Source organism: Eleutherodactylus coqui, chromosome 1 (assembly GCF_035609145.1).
Source record: "Eleutherodactylus coqui strain aEleCoq1 chromosome 1, aEleCoq1.hap1, whole genome shotgun sequence".
Lineage (NCBI taxonomy): Eukaryota > Metazoa > Chordata > Amphibia > Anura > Eleutherodactylidae > Eleutherodactylus > Eleutherodactylus coqui.
In genome coordinates, this window is record NC_089837.1 from 139,837,351 (window position 1) to 139,854,770 (window position 17,420).

At 41.3% G+C, this 17,420-nt stretch overlaps 1 protein-coding gene across 2 annotated transcripts in view; it reads right to left on the bottom strand.

Moving 5' to 3' along the window:
* TNFSF10 (TNF superfamily member 10) overlaps window positions 1-16,993 on the bottom strand; it is a 32,036-nt gene extending 15,043 nt beyond the window's left edge. For both annotated transcript variants that reach the window (XM_066601273.1, XM_066601264.1), the window contains exons 1-4: window positions 16,834-16,993; window positions 5,998-6,141; window positions 5,852-5,897; window positions 1,694-1,807 (exon numbers count right to left, since the gene is read on the bottom strand). In XM_066601273.1, coding sequence (XP_066457370.1) covers window positions 1,694-1,807; window positions 5,852-5,897; window positions 5,998-6,141; window positions 16,834-16,959 — 430 coding nt within the window. In that variant the 5' untranslated portion in view covers window positions 16,960-16,993. The remainder of the gene's footprint in view (window positions 1-1,693; window positions 1,808-5,851; window positions 5,898-5,997; window positions 6,142-16,833) is intronic.
* Between the last annotated feature and the right edge of the window lie 427 nt (window positions 16,994-17,420).

Sequence of the window (17,420 nt, forward strand, 5' to 3'; positions counted from 1 at the left end):
GCATCAAAACAACCCCATTCAGAGGTGTAGAATTGATTTTCAATTATGAAAATTTCTGCAACAAATCTGTTGTGTGTGAAGTTACCCCTATGCAGGGTGATTCAGAAAAAATGGCGCAAAAGTACTGCTGATTTCTTCATACATGGATTGACTTACAACAGCCAGAATGACAGAAGTACTCTTCAGGTTTTTATTGCCCCTTACAGATGTTTGATGGGGGCGCCGCTGGTGGCACAACAGATATTAAGTCTGTAGTCCAGTTCTATCTAGACATGTCCCAGCATATTCTCTGTTTTCGATTCCACTGCAGCAGAGATTGTTTTAGGTCGTCTAGTGTCACCAAGGGTGTCCACATTGAAGATCTGTGATGATGATTATCCGTTCGGTTTGATGATTTTGCCCTCTAGTGATATTTTAGTTTTGATGCGATCTAGCACTACCTTGTTCGTTGTCATGGTGGTCCAAGGTATCCGTAGCATTCTCCTCCAGCACCAGAGTTCAAATGCATCAATTTTCCTTCTGTCTGTTTTCCTGAGCGTCCAACTTTCACACCCATACGACGATTGCATTGACCAGTCTGGTTTTTGTTGCAATGCTTATATCCTTTCTTTTCCAGATCGTTTCCATTCTTTGCATTGCATTCCTACCAAGTGTAATCAGTCTCTTGATCTCAGGTCCAGATTGCCCGTTGCAATAGATTTTGGATCCAAGGACGATGAAAACTTGGTGCAATAAAAACTTGGAATTCTTTTGTCTTTTCATGTCATTCTGGCTGCTGTATATCACTTTGTGTATGAAGAGATCAGCTTTAGGCTACTTTCACACAGGCATTTTTTATAGTGTTTAGTGCGGCATTTAAAACAACCACTAAAAACGCTGTAAAACACCTCTATCTTCAATTTTTTAATGGGGATTCTCTGACGACCGTTTGAGTGCGGCATTTCTAACTCAGCACTTTTTACGCGGTCTGCTCCATTTACCGTGTTCCAGCGATTTTTAATGAGCCACCTAACCCATAGCAATGATGGGATGCGTTAAAAAACAAGATAAATTATTGCAAAAGTGTGCATACTGCAGCCTTTTAATCACAGGTAGAGAGCATATAATGTTGTATTGACTGCTTTAGGCTAAAGGATTGTACCAGAATTCCAAGTTTAATCCACAGGATAGTGTATAACTTAATGATCAGTGGAGATCTCACTGCTGAAGCCCCCGCTGATCTCAAGAAAGGAGGTTCCATGTCCCCCCGACCTGCTCACTGCAGGGTTACTGCACCCCAACAGTGAAAAGGAGACTAAATGAAGCGCTAGTCGCGTATGCGCACCAACACTCCATTCACTTTCAATGGGACTGCCAAGTTACCAAGCGGCACCTATTTGGGTTTTTCAGTCAGCCCCATTGAAATAAATGGAGTGCTGACTGCACATTTGTGTGGCCTGTGCTCCATTTAGAGTGACAACACTGTGGGGGGAGAAGTGAGCCCCGCCATGACAGGAGAATGGGACATGATAGTCCTGTTCTTGAGATCATTGGAAGACTCAGCAGTGAGACCCCCATCAATCAGCAAGTTATCCCCTATCGAACATGAAATTTTAGTACAACCCCTTTAAGTCTGAATAAATATAAACCAACCATTATTATTTTAGACTGTAAATAATGTCTTATAATAAGTTAAATAAATGTTGTTGCATACATTTTATAGTAGGCACGGCTTTATTACTGCTTCCAGTGACATGGGCAGCAATCATTGGCGCAGTATAGACTTGCTTCTCAGCGACGGAGACGGGGAGAACGTCTGAAACCTTTTCTGAATAAAAAAAAGAGCATAATTAGATAATAACATATAACCAGAAATGTTAGGTACAATACATTTACATGCACGCTTTTTTTAACTTCCGGATGTGCCTTAGAACAGTAAGCTTGAAATCACTTCTAATGTTTGAGTTACATGGTTGTAAGGGGGGAATGTAAGGGGTTAAATCCATTTTTGGGTGGAAGGACCTTTAGAATTAGTGGTCACATGAATGTGACATTACTAAGGTCCTGAAAGGCACTTCGACTAGTTCTGTATGCTGGGACTGTCCATGAGGACTAACCTTGCCCCCAGGTGATGTCATAGAGCCCATCTTGGCACACAGATTTGAGTGGGATGTGTGTGGCAGCAGTGGGTGCTGCTTCACAGAGGCAGACTCCAGACCAGTATGTGGGCAGCAGCAGTCTGAGAGCTACATGCAGGGTGGTAAAGGACGTGGCCGGATGTCAGCAAAAGGGCCGGATGATTCAGGGGCCCAAAAATTACAGACCACGTGGAAGGAGAGGGAGTCTCCCTTCCCGCAGGGGATGTGGTCCCCAAAGAAGATACCGTACTTGTAATCAATAAAAACTGTAAGAAATATAAGACTGGTCCAATGACTTTAGAGTGCAAACAAGGGCCAGTGACTATAGCAGGCAAGCCTGGACATAGGGAGTATCTCCCCAAGGGTTTTGACATAGAGAATGCAAGAATTGGGATGATAAAGTGAGATATTTTGTTTTTAGTAATAATTGGATTATATGATGTTTACACGATGGGACTTATAGGATATTCACATGATATAGGGTGTTTATTGATATGATGTGAAGTATAAAGCGGTGTGATAGGGGACAGGGCACTTTAGAGATAACACCGCTACCCACTTATATGGGATAATATTGGACTCACATGAGAGTAAAGTTACTTGAGATGATAGTCGCACCTTGTGAGCCTGCAGTGACGCAGAGCTCCTACATTTAGTGATGTGTGCATTAGGCCATGAGGTTGACATGGCAATACGAAGTCCAATGATCAGTATGAAGTACCACGAGGACAGTGGTTAATCATATTGGATATAAGTACAAGTCCAAAGTGCCTTGTCCCACCGAAGTAATCCCCTTATGTGTAATGGACTTGGAAGCAGGAGACAACAAGGGAAGTAGAGGATATGTTTGCAGGCTATGGTGCATTGTTCCTGCATGGGTAGAGTACGGAGACCATTCAATGGAGACATATGTGAAATTCCGGTTAATTATATGTAAAGTTAAACGTATTCATACCCTCCCATGGGGTGACTCATAATTCCAGTATGTATAATAAAATTAGTTTTTTATAAAATGTGCCACCTCCGCCTCTATCAGTCACCGCCGCGTCATTCATAACATCATCACCTGCCTCCTGGTTCTAAACGTCTCATAATGAATACAATATGATAACATGTCAAGGCGGTGATGCTGACCATGCACATGAGATAGTCAAGCATTCCGGCAACAACAGCTATCTTTCCTAACCCCCTCCGGCTCAAAAAATCTGCCTGCTAGGATTTGCTGAGTGAGCATATTCATTACAACATATGCAGATGTCAGACTTCTGTCTTATTCTTTAACTTCTATATATTTGGAATGAATCAGAGAGATTTAAAACTGGCGATGCCTCCTGTTGTTGGCACCTGTATGAGTACCGGAGAATTGTGAGTCATCCACATCAGTGATTCACATCTATCTCACTAGTAATTCACAAGGGAGGAATAAAAGTAGGACAATTTAATATATGCTCTTTCTAGTTTAGGCATGTGTCTTTAGAGGAGTGATTTAAAAGGGTATTACAGTCTCAGCACGCTAGCTGCAACACTGTCATGGTGCGACACCTACAACACAGAGGCAGGTCCAGGCTGGCGTCAGGGCTGAGGTGTCGGTGCATGTGCCCTGTCATTCAGCGCCTGGGCACCGATGTGTTAACGCTTAATCTGCTGGTGTGAGTCTTGATTGGTCAGCTGGGACGTGGTTTCCTTAGGCGACCAATCAAGCATTATTGCAGTAAATATATATTCAGGCCCCTCCTTTTAAAGGGCACCGGTTATTCTTCTGCATGATGGAGTTCTGATTCAGTCCATGTCTGCCTGGTGCTAATCTCAGTCAGATAAGTCCCTGGTGCTCTTATTTATTACTTGCTGTCACATAGGGATGCCGTCGGGGGGGGATCGCCCTGCTTTAGGCAGGGTTTTCCCATATAAGTATGATAGGGTGAGATTTCCCTTTTCCCCATTGCTTAGTTTTGTTATTAGTAGTTTTGTTCTCTAAGTTTTCACTTAGAGTTCATATCTGTACTTTTGGGACAACTATTATGATAGTACGATACAGATGAGGTGTTTTGGGTGTCCGGCTTGTATATATTGACAGGTTGTTCATTGTGTAATGAGAAGGTCAACAATTTTCCTTATACACTGATCAGCCCAAATATTCAAGTCACCTTTCATACAGCAACTGATTATAATCAGTTAATAATGATAATTATCATTAGATCAAGTTATTTGCACTAATTGTTGGGTGTAAACCTGTGCAGTGAGAAAATAATCAGCGATAAATCATTAGATTATCGATGATTAGATCTATCATGCAGACATAAAAATCATTGTTCATCTGCTGAAAGTCCTTTTGGGTAAACAGGCGCTGTAACCATTTGCTGCATAGAAAGCAGCAGCAGAAGGGTTGACTAGAGGCGAGGTATTGTTCCAATGACAGCACCATATCCATGTCTGCAGCATAAATACAGTACTAGAACCAAGCCGATAACATAAATATAGCATAAGAACCAATGACTATATTTCTTCAAACAAATATTATGAGCACATTTTATAGACAAGTTCCCCAGTTTGACCACTAGTCTACTGACCCAAACTCACAGTATCATAGGGATGCATGAAGTGACCGGGCTAAGAGTAGAAGCAGAGCTGTACAAATACATCATGGGCCTCATAGCAAAGTTCAGAATTTGCGCCCACCCCCCAAAAATATATATTTATTCTATAAGACAACCTTCATAATATGTCACACTAAGATACAGCAACTCAATTCTAGCATACCTCTAAGTCATACAGTTACCAAGTAATGTACTCAAATACCAGCTCTACACAGTGAAAATGATTACAATGCAGTCACCTCCAATGATCACAGGTGAAATTGTCTCTGTTCAGAGTCGTCCATATTTGTTTTTCTTCTCTCTGAGCTCAGACCGCCACTAAAATTTCTTCCAGCCATGACTTGCCTCTGCACACTCCCCATCCTGCTGCCACAATCCCCAATGAACTTTTCAGTGCTCCCATAGTAATAATGTGTCCACTGTGATCCTGAAATGTAACATTGCCCCTACTGTGACCCCACTTATTAATAGTGAACCCCTCTGTGATCCATCTATGTAACCAGGTCCCCTGTGTGGTCCCACTTAGTAATAGTGACCCTCTCTGTGGCCCCACTTAGTAGTAGGACCTCCTATGTGCCCCAATTAGTAATAGGACCCTTTGTCACTGCATTTAGTAGTTAGGCCACCTCTGTGCCCCAAATAGTTTAGGGCCTTCTCTGTGGCCATTGGTAGAGATTACCTATGTAATAAACTATTCCCCAACTATAGGCACTGAAGCCTAAGAGGGACTATGCCAGATGTCCATGCTCTTATAAAGACCAGCATAGTAGCCAACCATTTTGTGAAAGCAGTAATGATGTGTATATACACATTAGATTTTTAAGGTCTCCAGGCCCAGCCCCTGCCTTACAGTAGCTCCCCATCTGAAGAGGTCACCTTTCCAAGACAGGTGGCATTCACAATTTGATCAGAATTGCTAAGAATGGTAAAGTTATAAATATAGCAATAATGCGATACAATTTTCAGGTATTTGGTGTTGGCGTGTATCTTGGGCTTGTAGTGTTCTGTTACACCCTATTTTGTATGTTTTCAACATAACGTTCAGCTGCATATATTCACTTTCAAAAATAGGTGTTTGTTTAACCCTTTTTTTTTGCATTGTGCATTTGGAGGAGTGGCAAGTGGAGGCAAGTCACATACCTTTAATCAGTGACGTTATTTCATGTCCATACTTTTCTTCCAAAATCTAAAAGGAAAAATTCAAGAAATTACTAAAATACAGTTAATGAAAAAAAACTTTCCTATGACATGGAATCCTCAAACACAATCATTTCAGAATGATTTACCCTTCTGATGGCACGCTGGACTTGTCTCCTCACTTCTCTGCATGGGTCTTTCTTCTCATCATCACTATTGATATCTTGAACTAAATAACTGAAGTCGTCTCCCACCAAACAGGCCAGATTACTTGTTTTGTAGTTCTCATTCATCTAGAAAAAAAGATGTATTAAAGGATGTTTATTTCTGAGGATGTATGACGCTTACAATGTAAAATAAACACCACTGTTTAAAGGGAGTTTCCATATAATATATCTATATACATTGGTGGCACGGTTGTGCATAGATAACCGCTTCTCCAGTCTCCTGCTTACATTGGACTGCAGTGGTCACATGGTTGTTTACTCATGTGACCACAGCTGCCAATAGAAAAGCCGACATCCCATAAACCTGCCTGGGGCTTCTATAATGGAACTGGGAATCTATGTGTTTATTTACATGGGTAATTTTCTGCCACAAGTTTTGTCCAATTGAGAGATGGCCAGGACTCACATGGGAAAAAACATTAATTTTTCATTAATTCACATGAGCGATTTTTCTCTCTGACCAATAGTCTCAGTTTGAAAAATCATTGCATGTTCTATTTTTGGGCGATTCTTGTTCAAGATTTGCCCATTATTTTCCACCGGAGCATGAAAAAAATGCATCACACTTGCATTCCGCACGATAGCATTCAACTATTGGAATCATATGCAATTTTTTAATTTTTTTATATACACACACGTGAAAGCCGGATTTAAATGTGATACAAATTGCGCAGTTGTATCTAAATAGCGCTCCTTTAAAATCACAGGTGAAAGTCAGTTTTTCACTAACCTACCTAGCACTCACCCATGTAAATACAACCCGAGGACTTCTGTATTTGTACTCACAGATAATAGAGTCCATAGAATTCAATAGGTTCACCCTCACCTCCCATTTTTGTGCGTGCATTTTAAGTGCGGGGGGGAAAAAATTGAACATGCCCTATTTTTGTGTGCATTTGCACATCAAGGATCCCCATAGAAGTCTATGGGAGGTGCACACACATGCCCTGTGTGTGCAAAAAAAAGGACAGTAAAATGTGCCAATATACAAGCAAATGCACTTTGCTTACGGGGCCAATGCATTGCACTGAAGTGCGCGCAATTACACATACGTCCGTCTGAAGAGGCCCCTAAGATTCACTACCTTCATCTTGGGCCCTATGACAGCTGCACAGCTATCCCTCATGTACAGGGGCTTATAACAAGAGCTGATACCAGCATTTATACAACATTTTACTTTGCTTAGTCAATTTTCTAAGTGGACATCAAATAAAACTATGGAAACATCTGGATGAACTTCGGGGGTCTTCCAGACAATTTAGTGTCTGATAGGAAATTTGGCTTCCTACAATAGTCTGACAATATATGTGGTTAACCAACAAGGCTATGTAATAATGTAAGCTTCCCGGGGGCAAGAGACTGATGTAAAGGAATATAGGCCTGGAGAATATGCCAGTGATATACAACTGCAGAAGTATGGGATACATATACATAATATTACTGCTACTAATGGTAATGATAGAACAGGATCCGGTTTCTTCCCTGTTTGCATACACTTTCAGGTTATTGCACCATTACAATGTCTATCCATATACAGTATGTGACTCTTCACTTGCTCAGTCTACCAGGATTGCTGACATGACTAGCTGAGTGTGACATCGAGGAAGCAGGAACTAACTATATATCTACAAGGTAAGACATGGGAGTTTTTAACTCCAGTAACTTTTTCAGTTCATTTGTAAGAGGCAGCAGTTTTCCAGCACACGCCCTGGCCTAGTTATGTTCAGCGCTCTGGGAATAAACTTTAACGAATTTCAACAGAATGAGTCATAAAATAAAGCTTCAAGGCTAGACGCTTTATCAGCACTGAAAAGGAAACAAATGAAAATCCACAAATTTAATCAGCATCTGCATTTCAGCATTTGCCGTTTCTCCCAGCAAATCGATATTATGTTGGATGGCAAAAACCTTTATATGTAACCAAAATGTACTTATTGATAAATATGTTACATTGTGTATATAGAACTCCATACAACTACAGGGAATTGCAGCAAATCAATGTCTCCTAGTGGAAAGATCACTGAATATGGCTGTATCCTGGGATTTCAGCTGCCACATTTACCCCTAAGAATACCTAAACTAAAAACTCCTGGGCCTTAGGGTGCTTTCACACCTGCGCTGGGGATTCCGCTTTCCTGTGCTGGGATTACCTATCCAACAGCCCTATAAACACGGATGTAGGAAATTACCCTAACAAACATATGAAGGAGAAGGGGCAGAAGAGTAGTAAGTCCTCCTGTCCCAGGTTGTTAGTGTTGTTGTAGTCTGGAGCTCCTCACTTCTATGGATTTCCATGGCTGGGTTTGGATGGTTTCACATCTGCGCCGGGGATTCCACTTTCCTGCTCTGTTCAGTAAGTTGAAAAGGGGAATCCCTGCTGCTGAATGGTTCCGTCTCTGGATAGAAATGAACAGATCCGGACTGATCCCATTGATTTTAATGGGGTCCGCCCGCTTTCCGGCTTCTGGACAGAAGGAAAAGGCACTGCATGCAGCACTTTTTCTTCTGTATTTTGAGCCAGATTTGTGAAGGACCCTCCAACCGGAGGTTCTAATGCAGATGTGAAATCGGCCTTTGTTGTTTGAAACTATAACAGTGATAATGTAATGCAGTTCCCTCTATCATTATTGAATACACTGCGAACTACTAGAGTAGGCAACTAGTACTGACTACTGTGGGAAAACTAGTCAGTGGCTAGATGACCATTTTACTGATTCAAAAACGAAATTCACTTTCCTGCTGTAACTGATTTAGCACTGAAGCTTTTGTTTATTCTTAAAGAGGTTCTGTCATTAGAAAACAAAAAAAAATCAATACCCACCTATTCCTCCCCAGGCAGTCTTCTTGTCGCATCTTCTCCTGGCTCCTGCAGTCCCTGGGTCACCTCACCGCAAGCTGGCTGATTGTTCTTCCAGTGACGAAGCACCCATTCTCTGCAGTCTCCTTCCTGAAGGTCAATGTACGCTACGTCACTAGTGATGTAGAGTTCACTGCCTTGCAGGGAATGCCAAGCTATTGCTGAGACAACGCACATGCGCAGTCTCTGCAATAGATCGGCATTCCCTTCTAGGCAGTGAACATTACACCACTAGTGACATAACCTACACCGACCTGCCGGGAGAAGAATACAGTGAATGGACGCATCATAACAAGCAGAAGAGAATCCAGACAGCTGAAGAAGATCAGCTAGGAGAAGATGCGGTAAGTAGACTACCTGGGGAGGAATAGGTAAGTATTGATTTTTTGTTTTCTAGTGACAAAACCCCTTTAAAGGTATGTGGATATGTCCTTCTTTACATTTATCATGACCCTAAAGGTTTCCATACCCATTACCCTTCCACCAAACAATCGTTCGTTGGGTAAAATACAACAATGAATCATTATTTCAGCCAATTGGTGACAGACCATCATCATCAGGAAAGAAATCTGCTGTTTTTGAAATTTCTGTTCGCTTGTTGGCCAAAGATCTTTTGTTAATCACACAAGATCTTACATCTACGTACGATCTATGAAATAACATTCTTGAAATATTGTTCATCCATTGCTTGGTGCCATTGAAGATGTATGGCCAGTTGGAACAACCGTTGGCTAATATGGAGTAAAATGTGCAAGTCTGTATCTGTAAAACGAACATTCACCAGTTGATTGTTTGTTCAACAGTTGTTCAACCACCAACCTGCTTTTATCTAATGTGTAGAGTCACCTTAAGACTAAAAAACATTTCCTCATTGCTAGACGTCTTCTCTTTGCAATTGTTGTTAAGTCTTGCCTGGATAGTAATTCCCAGCCTCATTTGCATATACCATACTATACTTTAGCCAATTTCCTGAAGCAGTATAATGGTAATTATTGACCTGGGCTGCTCTATAGCTTTTATATAAGGTTCACTGAACTTCCTGAAAAAGATCCTCAGCAAACAAATTTGCTATTGTGTATTTTCACTTTTGTGGACCTCAGAGGGGTTATCTGAGGATTTTTTCTGCAGCAGTTCTGTAAACACAGACTTTCATATTACATAAGATAAGGCGTGCTAAGCTAAGCAAATTGTGACATTTTGAATGTTGTATGTACTTTTTGACCTTTTTGTCACGGTTTTTCCTCAGTTCTTCCCATTGATATAAGTTGATCTGTGGTATGACTTTTTTTTTCCAGCTGCCCTTGGCTGGATTCACACGAGTGCAAGTGTCTTTGCATGCACATTTGCACAGTGCTTTTGCGTATTGGATGATGCCTATCTGTGTACGCATCTGCGTTTTTTACTGTACTTTTTGCACGTGAGCAGTTGTGTGCGCAAAAAAAACCACACATTGATACTGTCAGCCATTAAAATAGTCAAAGCATTTAATGAGTTTAAGATGTGTTCTTTTCCTGAGCAAATGTGCAGGGAAATAGACCACGCTGCATATTTTTTTTGCGCAAAGGAATTGTGCACTTCAAATATGCGTATTTGAACGAATCACTTGAAATCAATGGATTCTATTTTCTGCATATTGCTTGCGCATATTTGTGCACAAAAAATTAGCAAATACGTACGTGCGAATCCAGCCTTCATTTGCAAAAAATGCACATTAGCACAGCGATTGGTGGCATATCCGCATCCAAGGCTACATGTAAGATATGTGGATTTGGTGCGGATTTTGTCATGGTGGAATTTTCTGTAAAACCACGTTTAAGAGTCCTGCCCGGGAACGCATATATTTGCTGCGGAATCCGCGGCAGGCATCCGCACTGTGGATTTTCAGCAAATAGTGCCCATAGCTTGCTATGAGAAATCGATTCTTCATGCACACTTGTGGAAACCAATTGCAGTTTCCGCAAGCAGAGGGGGGAAACAAATCGCAGCATGCACCATTTTTTGGCAGATTCCGCCTAGACGGCTTCCATTGAAGTCAATGAAAGCCATTCGATCTGAGGCCCTTCCGCAATCACACTGCGAAAAGGTCGCGGATTCTGTGTCATTGTTAGGTGATGACGCAGGAAAAGCAGGAGTTTGAAAAAAAAATCTGTACTGCGCATGTCCGACGGCGGGCTCTGCAGACCATCTGGAGTACAGATTGAAAACTGAAAGTGCAGGTACGCACAGACGCCGCTGCTCCCAGGGCCGGATCTCGCTGTGGGATTCCCAATGCGGAATCCAGTTCTGCCGTGTGCAGGCAGCCTCAAGGTATGTGCAGATGTGATGGACGTTTCTGCTACAGTTAGGGCTGTTTACCAATTCAAGGTCTTTTTGCCTGAGATTTCACCCTTAGCATTACAAAGATCTGGAAGAGATCCGTGACCTACGAGGACAACTCTGCCGTGTGCCATAAAATCTTTACTGGTTTTCCACTCTCTGTAAACAGGGCTGTAAACCTCCATGCACTTACTTTATACTATACTTTCCTGCAGGTCTGTAGAGTCCATGCCAACAGTCTGCAACAAATAGGGCTTTTGTCACAAACGCGATTTATAAACGCTTGCGAGAGTGCAATGTGATTGGGCTGTGAATGGAGCTCTATCACGTGTTCTCGCGAGCATTTCCACGCAGCTTAGTGTAGTTCTTTGTGCTGCTGGGCCCATTCACATCGGTGCGGGTATCCCTTCTGCCGGTTTTGAACCGCTTAGCAGCCTAATTAGTCCTTGGTGTTACAATTAAAACCGCAAAATCGCACACGATTTCATGCAGATGGGGTGCACATTTACGCACCCCCTAGTCGCCTATTGAGCCTCAGGTGTGCAAATGTTCACAAAAATAGAGCACAACGCATATTTTTTTCCCTGACGGAAATCTGCACGCAAAAACGCAGAATGTGAGGGAACCTATTGAAATACTCATCCCGATATCGCGCTTGTGAACGTGCGGATGTGAGGCTTTTTTTAATGCAAAAATGTCAGCTTCTGTGAAATTCGAATCCTCATGCGCGTTAGAGGATCGGAAGTGTTTCTCATTTCAATGGGAAACATCGCGTCACACGGCATGCAATGTCTTTAAGGTCCCATAGAAAACAACTGGCGATGCGTCCCGAGGGGCACGAAAAAATACGACATGCAGTGAACACTTTTTTTACTTTACGGCATTATGTCTTAATCTTAAATGTTAAACATTTGGAAACACACAGACATAGATTTGCAAACAAAAGTAAGTTTCCTTACACACAAATGTAAGAGCGGTCCATTGTAGCATCCTTGTACTACGTCTGACGCATTCTAGCCTACAGGTACGTGAAGCTGTATGTTTTTAAAGGGATTTGGTATAAAAACATATATGATTCAAGAATGGTTAAGCCCTAATGTGAAAGCCCCAGGGCGGATGCCTGCAAGCTACAAGCCATTTCGCATCTTCTATTGTTGGACTATGCGTTGTTTTCCTGTTTCAAACACAAAAACTAAACAGGATGGGATCCAGACACTCCCAAGGTTGAGCGCGGCGCTTCTGTGAAATCAGAATGCACATAGTTTCAGTTTCAGATCAGTAGCATCATTCTTACTGTTAATTAGTGTTAAACGTGTGACCCGTTCCATTGCTGCTGCTACATGTAAGGCCTGTGTCACACGTATGTGCGCACGTTTGTGCCGCGTTTTTCAACATCAGGTGTTGCATATTTACATGTGCAACAGCGTTTTTTACTGTACTTTTTTGCACATGCCAAAAAAAAACCACGCACCGATGCTCTCAGCCAGTGAAATGGCCAATAAGTTCAAGATGTGTTTTTCCTGCGCAAATGTGCAAGAAAATAGAGCATGCTGTGTGTTTTTCGGCACATCACAATTATGCACGCAAAATACGTGCTTGTGAACGACTCCATTGAATCCAATGTGTTCTGTTTGCTGCGTATTGCGCACACAAATCCGTTCATGTGACCCAGGCCTAAGAATAGAGGCCTATTAAGTACTACTGAGCCGGCGCGCACTACAACCAACTCCTGCGCTCTTCTCTCTACTGGGTTCTGTTTTCCGAAGTGAGAGAGTTCTGCAAGTAACATCTGTAACAGATCATTGGGATGGGTCCACGCAGGCGGATCACGTGCTTCTTCATGGCCAGATGTTCCCTTACAATATCCCCATTTACACATTGTCATTTTTAATTCACACATTGAGGTTTTGGTGTCTCTTGTGTATTTTTTGCAAGATGTTTTTCCAGATGTTTTCCCTAATTAATGTCAATGTGAAAAATGCTGCCAAAAATGTATATGCCTATATTATATATATAGCAAAATTTTACACGCACATTAATGCACATTATTTTTTCCATAAGTCATTTAGAACTTGACAGTTTGTAAAAACGCTTTAAAAGTTTTAAAACAGCATTTTCAAATGCGCTCAAAAGCGTTTTTTTTACGCACCCCATCATTACAATGGGTGATGAGGTGCATTAAAAATTGCTGAAACACACTAAAATAGAACGCTAACAAAATGTTGCGCTAAATGCAGTAAAAAAAAAGCCTGCATGAGAGTGGCCTTAGGCCAGGCGAGTGCAGGCGCATGAATGCTTCCAATATGGCGACCTTCAAAGCACGAAAAGTTGCGCTATCATGTGTGTATCTGCACTGCTAACCATACTTTATGCACTGCCGAGGACCCTTCAGAGTAGCGCAGGTGTAATTTAAAAGCCTGTGCAGCCTAATTAGGCCTCGGCGTTATCGATTTCCCTGCAAAATTGTGCAGTTCGGTGCAATTTTGCGGGGACTGGGTGCCTTGCAGCTTTTTTCAAACAGCTGAGACGTACAAATGTTGCACGAACATGAACCCCATTCTTTTGAATGGGGTCATACACATGAGCAATTTTTTGCCCGCATTGTGGGAAAAGGAGGAAAAATTAAAAAAAATAAAATAAATCACAAGACATCCTATCTTTGGGCATGCCCTCGCATCTCCTATTGTCTTCAATGGGGCTGGCGGCAACATAGCATTATGTGTTAGGTGCACCCAATGCGATGTTAGGTCTCCCCATTGAAAATAATAACAGAAACTCCACGATTCTCCGCCACAGCTGTCAGCCGCAGTGAAAGATCGATGCTTCCCTGAAGTGATGCAAGATGTTTTTGATACAAAAACGCCTCGCATCCGTCGCAAAATTGCACTCCTTTGTATTAAATTAGCCTAAAACAATGGGTCCTATACTCTGTGCACTGCGCCGCTGTGAGTGAGCCCTTATTGTCTGCTTGTGCAAAGGTCTTTCGAGACATAAAATATGTACTGTAGTACTTATGTAATAAATGTTGTCCTGTTATTGTCCTCCTATCAGGTTATATTACAGGTGTTAACAACGGTCAGGATACTGTAGGCTCTACATGGACTGTTCACCGGGTTAGCCAGCACTTGTTGGTGTCCTGAACTTGTCCTTGCACTGTTATTCCCATTCTCAGTATCAGCCATGTACTGCTTTGTGTTTTATAACCTTCATAAAAGATAATAACATACTTGGAATTTTGAAAGAAAACAAACTGGCGTGTATCTGCTGTGATAAGCGTGTTCAGCCCACACAGCCGGGGCCAAATCAAGGCTGAAACATGTTAATATAGAAAGTTGGCATAGTGCGCTAATAACTCCGCCATATACCACCTACAGTAAATAATAGTGCTGTGTGCTGTCCAGATAACATGGCACAGGCTACGTATGTTTAACAGCTATCAGAAGCTATATAGCATGTAACGTGCTGTGAATTATTCAGAGGTGTGTGGAGGCGCAGGGGCATTTCCCTCTATAATACTGCCCTGCACTGTATATTATATGCACTACAGTAAATCACAGTCCATGGACATTATACTGCCCTTTATACCATTTCCCAAGTTTTGAATCTCAGATTGCTAGGCATTGTAAGCCTCACCCCTCTAATCAGTAACACCTCAACATTATGCATAAATAGCCCAATTTGCAGATTTGCATAAAATAAGCTTTGTTTTGTGGTCCAGTTCACACCACTGTCCCTAGAAGAACTGTACTTCACTCAGGGATCCATTTATCAGTGTTGGAATTTAGAGGGGATCTCTACCTTTATGGCTCCTTCACATGAGCATACGTACAATTGCGCATGCTTCAGTGCTACATATTTGCGCTATGAACACAGTTGATTTGCGCGCATGTCTGCGCATTGTGCTGTATGTTTTGCACATACAGGGCATGTTCATATGCGCATGCAAGACCACCCACCCTGATTTAAAAGGCTATTTAGCGTAATGAGGTCCAGACGTGTTCTTTTTCCTGCAGAATTGCACTGTATTTTGTACACCCCCATAGATTTCTATGGGACCCTTTCCTGTGCAAATACACCCAAAATAGAACATGTTCCTATCTGTTTTTTTGCATGTGAAAAATGTGTGCGCAAAAAAAGTAAAGGTGAATGTACCCATTAAAATAAATGTACTAATCACTGTGACAGTAGGGTTCTTTTTAAACTTAATTATTTACACTGGGAAGAGCCCACTAACTAATTTTAAACATAAAATATAACTTTTATTCACTCTGTTAAAAATTGAGCTCACTGACAAACATACACAGATATATATCAATCTAAATGATCAATTTACGATCAGTAAAGTATCAACATTGTAGTTCCAATATCAATAGATTCTGTTGGTGGACAACAGTGAGCTCAATTTTTAACAGAGTGAATAAAAGTTATATTTTATGTTTAAAATTAGTTAGTGGGCTCTTCCCAGTGTAAATAATTAAAATAAATGTGTTCTATTATCTGCGTGTTGCACCGCGTAAATACCTGCGAAAAGTCACCTGTATGAAGGAGCCGTTATATAGTAGAGCCCATTACTAAAAGTTCTATCAGTTGTAATGTAAGACGGTTGTACTTGTTTACACCTACTGTAGCCTCTAACAACCAGCTGTGTACTATCAACTCTGCTACATGGATATTTGTGCAAATACAACACAACAGTCATAACTCCTGATCCCCCCTAGAGGACTGTGTGAGAACTACAAAATGATCCCAGAAATATTACTGCTCAAAACATCCTAAACATTCTTAGCAGATGTGATTACATGCTATGCTTCATAAGAAAATACCACAACATCCACAACTGAGCATCACTGCAGCCTAACAATATTGCATTTCTGCAGGAGACAGGAAGAGTAGATGAGCTACAGAGGTAGTTGAGCTGAGTTTGACAGATGCAGCAGAGTAGTTTGTCAATTTGTCATCTGTGAGCCTTTCAGACCTACCACCGTGCAGGCAGTCCACAAGAGTTAAATGACAAATTCTGCATATTTCCATGGATTCAACATATTTCATGCATGCAGAATAAGAAAAGATAAGTAAGCTTGCAGAACAACTCTGCACTGGGAACATATCCAGAAACAACGTGGAAAACCTGGTGTTTGCAGGAAATTAGCCAAAGTCATGAACTGTAGCATATACTATACTGCAGCTGCAAAGTTAGAGTTTAATATAAAGCCAGCATGTCCTGCAAATACAATAGATACAAAGTATCCAAACTGGAAGAACAAAGAACACAGAAATCAGATACAATGTGTAGAAAGTAAATCAACATGATTTATCTCCCTTCCTTCAAAAGCAATGAAAGCCAAAAGTAGAGAGAATAGAGCATATATGTATATAGGATATGTGGAGTATAGTATAATATATATATACATACATACATATACACACACACACCTATATATATATATATATATATATATATATATATATATATATATATATATATATATATATATATAATGTGTGTTGTGTCTGGGCTGTTACTCCCAGCTGGTAGGAATGCTTCAGTCTGCAAAGTTTTAGAGAGTGAAGAAAGTTCATCCTACCTGTTTGAGTTCATTTCTGAAGTATAAGAATGGAACTGCAAAGAATACAGACTGAAGCAGGACAACGAAGCAGACAAGTCCAGCCACAGGCAGATAGTGGGACCCTGGAGCGGGTTTCATGTTCATGGTAGGAGGATTTGAGCCTGAGTGCAGAGGTGTTCTCTACTAGATGCTTTGTTATAGGGAGGGAGGAGCAGTTGGACAACTTGCTTTCATTTTCGCAACCAGGAATATAGTCTTGTTTTGAAGGATTAGTTTACGCCACCATATTTTTAGATACGTGTGATTGTGAGGACTTTCATCATCATATTATGGACTGTTTGGATCAAATAAAAGTTGAACCTGTTCTTCAGCAGTGAAAACCAGAAGAAGACAAAGCAACCCTATGAAGTGGTTCAACTAGTCTTCATTTTAGGGCTTATTCACACCCGTGTATTTGTGCATGTTTTTTCACCTGTAAAATATACACATGCAATGCGGAGAGAATAGAAAGAACCCAGGGATGTCAATGGATTCCTTCTCAGGAGCGTGTCTTGCTGCTCTATTTTCCTGCGTATTTGCGCACCAAGGGCTCCTTAGAAGTCTAT